Source organism: Notamacropus eugenii, chromosome 1, assembly GCF_028372415.1.
Source record: "Notamacropus eugenii isolate mMacEug1 chromosome 1, mMacEug1.pri_v2, whole genome shotgun sequence".
Lineage (NCBI taxonomy): Eukaryota > Metazoa > Chordata > Mammalia > Diprotodontia > Macropodidae > Notamacropus > Notamacropus eugenii.
Window position 1 is genome coordinate 420,040,937 of NC_092872.1, and position 12,223 is coordinate 420,053,159.

Here is a 12,223-nt window from a genome sequence, read left to right on the forward strand (position 1 = left end):
GCCCAGTTCGGTTAATAATAAAACTTTTCTAGGCTTATTACACTTTGTTCTCTGTCACAGACTCTCTGTTCTAGCCAAACCGGACTTCGTGCTTTTCCTCATACATAACATTCCATCTCCCAGCTCTGCCTGGAATTCACTTTCTCCTCCACTTGACCATTTGGAATTCCATGTTCCCAAGTATCAACTCCCACAGGAGGCCTTTCTCAATTCCCCCAGCTGATGGCACCTCCCCACCCTCCCCCATTGTATTCATTTTGTATAAAGCTTATATAAACTTATGTACTCATGTTGTCCTCCAGGATAAAATGTACATCCCTGAGGGGCAAGAATCATTTCATTTTAGTCTCTGTCTCCGAAGCACTTGGCATAGTGCCTGGCACATAGTAAGCAGTTATTGATTGATTCTTGGAAAAGGTGGTACTTGAGTTAGACTTTAAAGGGTGTATAGAATTCAGCCAGTAAAAGGTTGTATAGGTAGCAACCTGAGCAAAGGCCAGGGAGGGTTTATGTGTCTGTGTGTATATGTGTATGTGTGTGCGTGTATGTATATGTATGTGTGTGTGTAGATATACATCTATGTGTGTATATATACATGTATGTATAGTCTTTCTGTATATTCTAGTTCTTCCTTCAGTTTGCATTAGCTGTCTTTCCATGTCTCTTTATATTCTTTATGTCTGTTACTTTTTTGTAACAGTTTTGTACAATAATTTTTGTAAAAGTTTTGAACAATATTTTTGTTTTAAATTGTTTTGAATAATAATTTTACAGTACATTGATGCACCACAATTTGTTTAGCCATTCCCCCAAAACTGGACATATAGACCATTAACATGGTTGGTTTCTTCCTCACAGTTACAGACAGAGCCATTCGGAATGATTGATATGACCAATGAGTCACTTTAAAAAAAAAATCAATCAACAAGAATTTATTAAATGCTTACTATATGCCAGGCACCGTGCTAGTCAGTCAGTGAGCATTTTTAAATACCTTCTATGTGCCAGGTACTGCACTTAGAACTGGAGATAAAAAGAAAAAAAAAATGAGACAGTCTTTAAACTCAAGAAGTTTATATTTTGTACATGGAGACAACATATGCTTATGTAAGTATAAACAAAATAGATACAAGTAACTTTGTGGGGAGAGAAAACATACTTGCAACTGAGAGGTTGATCTGAAAAGGCTTCCTGTAGAAGGTGACACTTAAGCTGAGTTTTTAAGGAAAGTAGGACTCTTAAGAGGCAGAGATGAGTGGGGAGCGCATTATGAGTGTGAATTACATCTGGCTCAAAGACAAGTAGATGGAAAATGGAGTATTCCATATAACAAATACCAAGTAGATCAGTTTGGCTAGATCATAGCATGCGTAAAGGGGAGTACTGTACAATAAGGCTGGAAAGGTAGGTTAGGACCAGGTTGTGAAATTTGATCCTACAGCCACTGGGGTTAGAATGGGGAATGACATGATCATAACCTTGCTGAGGGAAAGTCACTTTGGCAGCTGTGTGGAAGATGAGTTGGAAGGGAAGAGACTTAAGAGCTTGGAGATCAATTAGGAAGCTATTGCAGTAGTCCAGATGACAAATCATAAGGGTCTAAACTAGAGTAGTGGTTTATATGAATAGAGAGAAGGGGCTAGATGGATGGGAGAGATGGTATGTGGACATCAAGACTTGATTGTCCATTGGATATGCCGGAGAGACAGTGAGGAGTCAAAGATCACACCACAACTGAGACCCTGGGTGACTGAAAGGGTGATAGTGTCCTATAATAAAGTCAAGTCAGTAAGCATTTGTCAAGTGCCCGGCATTGTGCTAACTGCTACACAGAAATAAGGGAATTTGGGGAGGAAAATTAGTGAGTTCTCCTCTATGTGGGATATCCAGTTCAAAATTAGGCAGTTGGTGATGCAGGATTTGAGTTTATGGGGGATAGAGGGACCTGATATGTAGATTTGGAAGTCGTATGTTTAGTGATGATAATTAAACCCTTGGGAGTTAAGAGGTTACCATGTGAGTGAGTATAGAAAGAGAACAAAAGAGAGCCAGGGACAAGGCCTTACGGTATACACACCATTAAGGTATAAGACAGATGTTGATCCAGCAAAGGAAACTGAAAAAGAATGGTCACCAGATTGGGGTGGGGGGACATTCTAAGAGGGAATAGGGTCACAAAATGCCAGAATGAAGAGGGTGTGCAGGAAGAGATGGTAGTCAGCAGTGTCATATGTAGCAGAGAAGTCCAGAGGGATGGAGACTACAAAGAGGCTATTAAATTGGGCAATAAGGGTATCATTGATAACCTTGGGAAACAGTTTCAGTTGTGATGAAGTCAGAAGCCAGATTTCAAGGGGTTGAGATAAGAGTTAAAAAGGAAGCAGATATAAGGAGTCAAAGGAGTTTTTTCTAGGAATTTGGCTGAGAAAAGGAGGAAAGCTAAAGGATGATAGCTTGAGGGGATGGTAGTGTTTAATTTTTTTTTAAGAATAGAGGATTTGAGTGTGTTTGTAAACAATAAGGAAGGAATCAACAGATAGTAGAAATTGAAGATTTAGAGAGATGGTATGATTATGGGGGCAGTCAGCCAGAGAAAATGGGAGGTGTTAGGATTTATAGTACAGTTAGAGGGTTTGACCTTTGTAAGAAGAAACACCTTTTCATCAGTCTAGAGTAAAGGTAGGTAGATAGGATGAGGGATGTAGAAAGGACAAAAGGGAAACTCTTGGCAAGTGCTCTCTATTTTCTCATTAAAGGATGAGATAAGATCCTCAGTTGAGAAGTGAGGGATACTGTGGGAGACTTAAAGAGAGAGAAATAGTTGTGGTGATAAAAGAAAGAGAAGCAATTGGGGGGGGGGGTAGTAAATGGATTGCCTTGTACTAGCAAGGGCTCAACTGATATTAACATAAATTGTTAGTGAATTCAGTCTGCAAGCCTTAGGATTTCCTTCAGCTCTGTTCAAGGGCATATGAGTAGGAAGGACAGAGAAGGTGGGAGTAATCCAGGGTTTTGGCAAGACATGAGTGGTGACAGGGCAAAGGGGTAAGGAATTCAAAAGTAGAGGACAATGTAGAGTTGAACTGGTTAATTATAAGGTTGAGATTGGGAAGGGAGGTAAATGAAAGTCAGGTCCCTCTATCCCTAAGGTTGTTGACCTAGGAAAGTACTGAGGGGTAAAAGCAGTGAGATCATAGTGAGGGTAAACTGGTTTAGGAAGAATAAGTCAGAAGAAAGGAATGAATGATTGGAGATTATGATCAGATGAAGGAATTTTATAGCATCCTTAATAAAAAGGTCTCACAGTAGGATCAGCAGGTCAAGTTTTATGATTTACAAGGGATAGCTGCCTTTCTCCTTGCCCTGACCCCTTCTTAGCCCCACTTCTTCCTTTCCATCCCAGCCCCAGCTCCTTTATTGTTCTCTCTGACCATCTCTTTTTTCTTTTTTAGAATTGGCTGGACCCTTCCAAGGAAATCAAGAAGCAGATACGTAGTGAGTAGTACAAAGACCAAAGATTTGTGGTGGGGCAGGTGGAGTGTTGTTGGTGGTGATGATGATGATGATAAATGACAGTCATACTGCCATGTAAAATTTGCAAATCTTTCCATATACTTTCCCATTTGATCCTCGCAACCATCTTCTAACATAGGTACAATAGGTATCAATATCCCCATTTTAAAGATGAGTAAAGTGAAGCTCAGAGAGGTTGTAAGTGACTTGCCTATAGTCATACAATTGGTAAATTTCAGATCTGAAACTTCAGGATATGAACTCAGGTTTTCCTGACTCTCATAAACAACATATTGTAGGATTATGATTTTTAATCCATTCTGCTATCCGCTTCCATTTTATGGGAGAGTTCATCCCATTCACATTCACAGTTGTGATTACTATTTGTGTCTTCCTGACTCTACCCACCAGATCCCAGTGGAAGATGTGTGGGGAGGCTCAGAGGTGGGGCAGGGTTTATCCTTGGCCTCTTGAATAGATGAACTATAGGCTCTTGGCAATTCCCAGCCAGCCAGATCCTAGGTATTTAAAGGAACTTCACAACCATTATCTCACTTGGTCATTGGGCCATCTCGCTAAAGGAACAGGTCCTAAGATAGGGACTGGAGATCTGAGCCCTAGAGAGAGACAAGGATTTACTCAGCATCACATAGCTCATTTAATGGCAGAGCTAGACCTTCAGTAGAAGTTGCAGAGAGATGGGATTAGGCTCAATGTAAAGAAAAACTTTGTGAAAACAAGAGCTGTTCAGAGTAGAAATGTCATCTCAGGATATTACTGAATTCAACAAACATATTGTCTGGGGTGCTGGGGATATAAAGATGCTAATGCAATAGTCTTTGTCCTAAAAATGAGCCTACCTTCCATTTGAGGGATGTGATATATACCCAGATAAGTAAGTGAAAGATAATTTGCAGTAGGGTGGGGCAGTTGGGAGAGGGGCAAGAATTAACAACTGGAGGGGATCAGGGAAGGCTTTATAGAGAGGTAGCACTGGAGGGTAATGACAATCTTAAAAGGCAGAGATGAGGAAGGAGCACTTGCAGAACATCTTCTGCAAAGGTCCAGAGGTGGGATATGATGGGATACTGTTAAATCTGGGTCACAGCTAGTCATTCAGTTTGGCTGGAACCTAAATTCCTGAAGGAGAGTAATGTGAAGTGGGAATGGTGGATGGAGCCAGATTATAGAAAGCTTTAAAAGCCAGGCTGAGCAGTTTGCATTTTATCCTAGAGGCAATAGGGAGCCACTGAAGATTTTTGAGCAGAGGAGTGATATGATCAGGATGGCCTTTTGGCAGCTGTGCGTAGAGTAGATTACAAAGGAGAGCAACTGGAAACAGAGATGCTACTGAATAAATCATTATAATATATTATATGCTATACTAATAATAATTTGCACTGTATATTTCCATTGGACTGGAACTATTTACCTTATTTCACATAACTTTAACTTCAAATAGTGTATTCATCATTTATACTAATGGTACAGTAAGGAGAGGCAATGAGGGCTTAAGAGAGTATGAGTGGAAAGAAATGACTAGATATGAAGGTAGACTTAATAAGACTTGGTGATCAATTGGATATAAGTGATAGATTGGGTAAAGTTAGGAAGAAGGAAGTGTGAAGGATGATTCCAAGGTTGTTCATCTATGTGACTAAGAGGATCTTGGAACCCTTCACAGAAATGGGAACGTTTGGAAGAGGAGCAGGTTTTTGGCAGGAGGTTAGTGGGGGGAAATGAGTTCTGTTTTGAACATGTTGAACTTATGATGCCAATGGGATATCTTAGAGGCCCTATCCAGCAAACTGGTCGGGATGACTCTGTAGTTGAGAAAAGACATGAAGGCTAGATTTGTGGCCTGTAAGGTCCCTTCTCACTCTAAGAATCTATAGTTTATGATACAGATTTGGATGTCATCCGTGTAGAGCCATTAGTTGAACATATGGGAATCATTAAGGAAAAGAGAAAGTGTCGAAAGAGAAGGGAAGAGAGCTCAGGACTGAATCTTGGAAGAACCAATGGTTAGGGGGTAAGAGGGGGAGATGGATGATGGGCAACAGAGGGCAACCACATAGGTAGTTAGAGAACCAAAGAAAGTTGAGTTGTGGAATTCAAGGGAGCAGAGTATCCAGGATGGAAGAGGTGGTTACCAAAGTTCCTCCTGCTGCTCAGATCCTTGGAGTCAACAGGGATGCTACAGGGGCCCAGACCAGTCAATCTTTCTGGAACTAGAGAATCTAGCAGGGCTTTGGGATCATTCTGAATGGGAACTCTCCTTGTCTCACCCTATATAGAAGAAGGGGCTAATGGTCATCACAGCCTAGGAACCCTTCCCCTTCACTCATCTCCCCCTATTCCCCTGGAAGTCCTGATAGAGCCTCTACCCTGAGGCTAAGAGATGAATACTCAAGTCCTGACTGTCCTGCTAGCTGTGTGACCCTAGGCAAGTCTTTTCTCTCTACTTTAGTTTCCTCCTGTATAAAATAGGACAGCTGAATTTGACCAACCTCTAAGGGTCTTTCTAGCTAGAAAGAGCACTGGTTTTGGAATCAGGACTTGAGTTCAAATTATGGCTCTGTCACTTACTGCCTCTGTCACTTTGGGGAGGTGACTTAACCTCCTTTGATTTCAGTTTCCCAGCTACAAAATGAGAGGTTAAACTTGATGACCTTGAAGGTCACTTCCAGCTCTAGAACTATAATCCTAGCTCTGGTATTCTGTGAATCCTAGTTTACTTCAAGAGTCCCTCTTAAATCTAGGCCTGTTTTCTTTTTAGCTCTCCCCAATTAAACATAGAGGAATGCAGGGAAACATTCCTGGTTAATTGAAGGCATTTTTGACCTGGATTCTGGTTGGTCAAGTGTTGTTTGTAACACAGACTCAGAGGCCACATGTGAAAAGAGCACTAGTCTGGGGGTCAGTTCTGAGTTCAAATCCTAGTTCCATCACTCCTACCTAATAGGAATGGTCCTGGACAAATCAGTTCCCTTCTCTGAGACTCAGCTCCCTCATCTATAAAATTCAAATAATCATACTTGCTTCTTGCCCCATTGGATTATGGTGAGGAAAGTGCTTTGCAGATTTTGAAACACTATGCAAGTGAGAACTCTTGTTATTATCTTTATTATGCGTGGAGGCAGGCGACACTCTGGTTCCACCAGGGAGAAATCAAAGTCATCCTTAAAGCACAGACTGCCAGAGGCTTAGACATCATCATCTGGCCTACTTTCTTATTTTACAGAAGAGAAAAGCCCAAAGATGGTAAGACATTTACCCAAGGTCACATGATAAATTGTGGAAGTTAGGATGAAAATTCAGGTCTTCTTGTTCTCAGTCTTAACAAGGGTGGAGAATCGGCAGCCTCAAGGCCACATGTGGTCTTCTAGGTCCTCAAGTACAGCCCATTGACTGAATTGTGGAGTTTGGATTTAGTCAAAGGGCTGCACTTGAGGACCTAGAGGGCCACATGTGGCCATGAAGCCACCAGTTCCCCACTTCTGGCTAGGGCTGTTCCATTACATGGCATAGGATAGAGGCTGATAGTAAAAAGAGCCTCAAATTTAAGGTTAGAATATATGCATTCAATTCCTATCTCAGCTATTTGTCTGTGTGACTCTGAACAAATCATATCCCCTCTCTGAGCCTTAGTTTCTCTGTAATTACTGGAATCTCTAAAGCCCCTTCTGACTTGAATATTCTATGAATCTGTAGTCTTGGAAAGAGCTGGGAGCCAGAACCCTCTTAGTCCAGAGGGAGTAGCCATATTGTGGGGGCTAGGCCAGGCTGCCTTTGGACAGATGGGGTGAGGGAGGCCCTTCTGGGTGAGAGGGGATGGGTGGGCTTGGTGGAAAAATGCCTGTGCCCTCTTTTCTCCCTACCTCTAGCTTCTCAGTCTGTGGAGAGATAAGCCGCTAGCTCCCCACTCCTTTGGCTGAGAAGCTGTAACTGAGCTTGTTTCCATGACAACTGGGAGACAGGCAGGAGATGTTAGCTATCACTCATGGATGGGGGTTGGGGGAGTTTGGAAGGATTGTTCTTTTTGGTTTCTATGGTCCAAAGAGATTTATTTCAGCCTGTCTATTGGCCCCACTTGGGGCTCCTAACTACTCTGGAGACACCCCATCCTAGCTAAGAAAACATTACAGTTCAAAAATGCTTGGTCTGGAGTACAAGACACAACAGCAGAGAATTCATTTCTAAACCTGAGGTGTGAGAGGGAGTCACTGAGGGGAGATGCAGCTATCAGAGATGGTTTCTTGAAGGAGACAGGATTCATAGAGTCTTAAAATTGGAAGGAGTCTTAAAAGTTATCTACTCCATCCTCAAGCATTCCTTCTACGGTATTTCTAATAATAATCATCATCATTCACATTTCTGTAGCACTCTAAGGTTTACAAAGCATTTTCACCATAAGTAACCCAGTAAGGTATATAATAGAAGTGATATTTTTACAGGCGAGGAAACTGAGGCTCAGGAGGGGAACTGATTTGCCCAATGTCATACAGCAAGTAGGTATCAAAGCTGGGATTCAAACCCAGATCTCCTAACTCTAAGTCTAGGACTAGTACCTGTGGTACTCAGGTAGGCTCTGACTGTACATCTCTAGTGATGTGAAACTCACTGTCCCCTGAAGCAGTTGGTTTCATTATTGGACAGTTCTGATCATTAGAATGATCTTCCTTATATTGGATTGAAATATGTTTCCATGTACCTTTGTCACACTGCTCTCAGGAGTCACGTATGTCTCTTCCCTATGACAGTCCATCATATACTATCAGACAGCAGTTCCATCTCACTTAAGCCTTCTCTTTTCCAGGAACGGACATCCTTGGTTCCTTCATCCGGTCCTTCTTCAGCTTGATTTTGAGTCCCCACCCCATACTGGTCTCCCTTTTCTTGATATACTCCAGTTTATTCCTGCACGATGTTGAACAAATACCTTTTGGTCTCAGTTCTCACATCTATAAAATGGGAATAACAGAGTCCTACCCTGCCTTCCTAATAGGTTGCTGTGGCATGATATATATGAGGGCACACTGAAACATTAAAAGCAGATATTGCACATGAGGTGGCCTAAGTGTGACTGAGCCATCCACAGTAATGGGGACATTGATGATTCTGCTTGTCTCCTCTCTGTAGGTGGCCCCTGGAATTTTGCCTTCACAGTCAAATTCTATCCTCCGGACCCAGCCCAGCTCACAGAAGACATCACAAGGTGAGAGGTCAGGTGGTCTTTCTTGGGCAGTCCCAGAGACAACTGGCTATGAGCAAACCTTTGTTTACATACATGAGCCCATGGCCTGGATGGATGGGTATGTATGGGAGGGGATGCATGTGGCCCCTTGGTCTTGTGACCATGAGTGTCTGCATGCTTACATAGGGACCAATGTGGATGTGTCAGTTTGTGGAGGTAGAAATGCTCAAGGGAAACTGACTGTCCAGATGAGAGCAAGATGGGTAGAGGGCAGACTGTTTAAGTGGGGGGATGCTCATCACAGGGCAACTCACAGTCTCAGAATGTCAGAGCTAGAAAGGACCTTAGAGAACATCTGGTTTAACCTCTTGATTTTAGAGTGGAGGTAACATAGCAGCCAGGGAGAGGAAGAGATTTGTCCAAGGTCAAACAGCTAGTAAGTGTATAAGTCAAGACTTAAACCCAAGTCTTCTAACATCAAGCCTGGTGCTGTTGTGTGTCTTTAGATAATGACTCATTTACCTTGGCAGGAGATGGGGAGCAGAATAAGGGCCAGAGGGACATCAAGGGAATTGGAGTTCCTGGGGAATAAATCATCTAGCCACAGCCTCATTGCTCCTTGATCACTGTAGGCCTCAGTTTCCCCATTTGTAAGTAAGTTAGCCAGACTTGCCTAAGCTCTTTCTCAATCCCTTCTGGCCTCAGGGAACCATATGGACCCATAGGGTCATCCGTTTAGAACTGGAAGAGACCTTAGCAGTCCTTGAATCCAAACCCTCCTCACAGATAAGGAAACTAAGACTCTGAGGCTAATTGATTTGCTCAGTCATACAGCTAAGTGAGTGTCTGACCCTGAACTTTAGGTTTCGAAGATACAAGTCCAGCTTCTAGCACTCAGCCAACGTTTGAATTGTGCTGACAGCTACCCCTCAGGTTCATTTACTGACCCTTTAACAGGGTCAGAGATGTGGGCTGTGAGTCATTTTGAGCAGAGGGGCTACACTGAGCCATCCACGTTCCCATCTGGGTCCTTGGCACCTACAGGACCCCCTGTTGGCGAGACAGCGTCACAAAGGAGATTGGAGTTATTCTGCGTTAGCTCATTATCCCATATGAGAGTAACCACCATGACTTTGACTTTGGTCATGCCACCTTCAGAGTCACTTGCCCCAACCTGAGGATAGCAGCAGAGGAGTTTGGGCCCCAAAGCCATGGAGCTTGTATCTTGGGGACAGCTAGTTGACATAGTGGGTGAAGTACTAGATTCAGAGTCGGACCAGAGTTTGATCTTTGTTAGCTAAGTGATTCTGGACAAGTCATTTAAGCCTTTTCAGCCTTAGTTAGTCTCCTCATCTGTAAAAGGAGGACAATAAGAGCACCTACTTCCCAGGGCTGTTGTGAGGATCAAGTGAGATAAAATGTGGAAAGCACTCTGCAAATCTTAATACACTATGTAAATGCTAGCTATTTTTGCTATTCTTAGCACCTCACATATAGAGCTTGGATAGATGACATTGATACAGCGCTCTAAGTTTTGCCAAGCAATTTAGTTACATTATCTCACTTGATCCTCAAAACAGCTCTGAAACAGGTGCTATTATCTTCGATTTGCAGATGAAGAAATCTAGGGTAAATAATTTGTTCAGATACAAAGCTCGTAAGGGTCTGGGACAGAATTTGAATCCAGACCATTCCAACTCCAAGTCCAGTGCTCTGGCCGCTGTGTCATATTGACATCAGTGTAGCACTTGAAGGTTTGCAAATCACTTGGTGGTCATTTTCCCATTTAATTCATTGACAAATTTTGATTCATTGCCGACTTCCAGGAGCTAAGCCCTTCTGGGTAAAGAACTATCAGGGACCTCTGGTCAAAGGCAAACAGTAAGAAAGAGGAAGTCCTGGTACAAATGAGCTAATTTGAAGAACAGGAAATGAACTGATGGGAGGTGATTAAGAGAGACTAGAGATGGGCTGTGGTAGAAAGTATCAGGAAAACGGTGTTCTAGGCTACTACTAATTTGCTATCAGACCTTGAGTAAATCTCTTTCCCTCTCTGAGTCTCACCTAGAAATGAAAAGTTCAGGGAAGATATTGTCTCTGGTCTCCTCCAGCTATAACATTCTGTGTCCCTGAGGTAGTTAGGAGGCCCTGGGTAGTGAGTAAAAACATGGCCTTCTGGCTGGACTTAAATGGACTTGACCTTCCTTGGCTCTGATAGTCCATCTGGCTATGTCCAGGATTATCCTGGGAGGCACCTGGAAGGCTGCCTTCACCCTAGAATACCCCATGCCATGGCCTTGTTACTTAGAGTTCCCCCTGTTCTGAACCTCTGTGCAAAAACATCACACCTCCATAGCACATTCATTCCTGCTACCCACAGATACTACCTGTGCCTGCAGCTGAGAGCAGATATCATCACTGGCCGGCTGCCCTGCTCCTTTGTCACACATGCATTACTGGGCTCCTATGCTGTTCAGGCTGAGCTGGGAGACTTTGATGCCGAGGAACATGTGGGCAACTATGTCAGTGAGCTCCGCTTTGCCCCCAACCAGACCAAAGAGCTGGAGGAGAGAATCATGGAGCTGCACAAGACATATAGGTAAGCTGCCATAACCCACTCTCACCTGGGAGCCCAGGGAGCTGTGCTATCTGCTTTTGCCCCATCATTTACCAGCACTGTGACCTTGTGGGGAAGGTTGTAGAATAGTCAGACATCTGAGTTAGAAGTAACCTCAGCAACAAGGCCTAGAGAGGGCAAGGGATTGCCAACCAGTAAGCATCTGATCTGGCCCTCTGACTCCCAAGTTCAGTGCTCTCTGCACTATACTATGTGTTTCTCTCTAATTACTCATCTCTCTTACCTCCTCTATCTCCCTTGTCCCTTTCCCATTTCTCCTATCTTCTCCTAGGACTAGGAAAATGATTGACATCAAGTTCTGAGCCTGTGCCAGTTTAATTCCTTACCTTATACGGGAATTCACTCTAGAATAGATCATGGGTTCTGCACCTTTTTTTGTTCTGTAGACCCCTTTGGCAGTGTGGTAAAGAACAGGGGAATCCTTGATTATTTCTTAATATAAAAAAAGTATTACAGACTCCTCCTTTCAACATTATCTTTGAAGAGGAAATTCTTAGTTTCAGCCAAGTCCCAATGGAGATGCTACTCAAAAATACCATCACCATGGACAAGATGGCATTGGACTTTTCCACTTGAGTGATTTATATACCTCTTCATCAGTTTCTATAGTTGTCACAGTCTCTTCTACAGCTGCCAAAATCACATTTAAGGAAAAGTTAGTTGGCATAGTGGATATAGCACTAGCCCTGGAGTCAGGAGGACCTGACTTCCAATGTGGCCTTAGACACTTACTAGCTGTATGACCCTGGGCAAGTCACTTATCCCTGATTGTCTCCAAAAAAAAAAAATCTGTGTTTAAGCAATAGCTTAGAAGACTAATCTGCATTGGCCACGATGTTTCAAATATGTCACCTTTTGCTTCTCCCACTGAAATC

The 12,223-nt window shown here is 42.9% G+C and overlaps 1 protein-coding gene across 20 annotated transcripts in view; it reads left to right on the plus strand.

Moving 5' to 3' along the window:
- EPB41L1 (erythrocyte membrane protein band 4.1 like 1) overlaps positions 1-12,223 on the plus strand; it is a 99,964-nt gene that overhangs the window by 51,098 nt on the left and 36,643 nt on the right. For all 20 annotated transcript variants that reach the window (XM_072631396.1, XM_072631394.1, XM_072631407.1 and 17 more), the window contains 3 exons: positions 3,453-3,495; positions 8,656-8,731; positions 11,091-11,309. In XM_072631396.1, the coding sequence (XP_072487497.1) occupies positions 3,453-3,495; positions 8,656-8,731; positions 11,091-11,309 (338 nt within the window). The remainder of the gene's footprint in view (positions 1-3,452; positions 3,496-8,655; positions 8,732-11,090; positions 11,310-12,223) is intronic.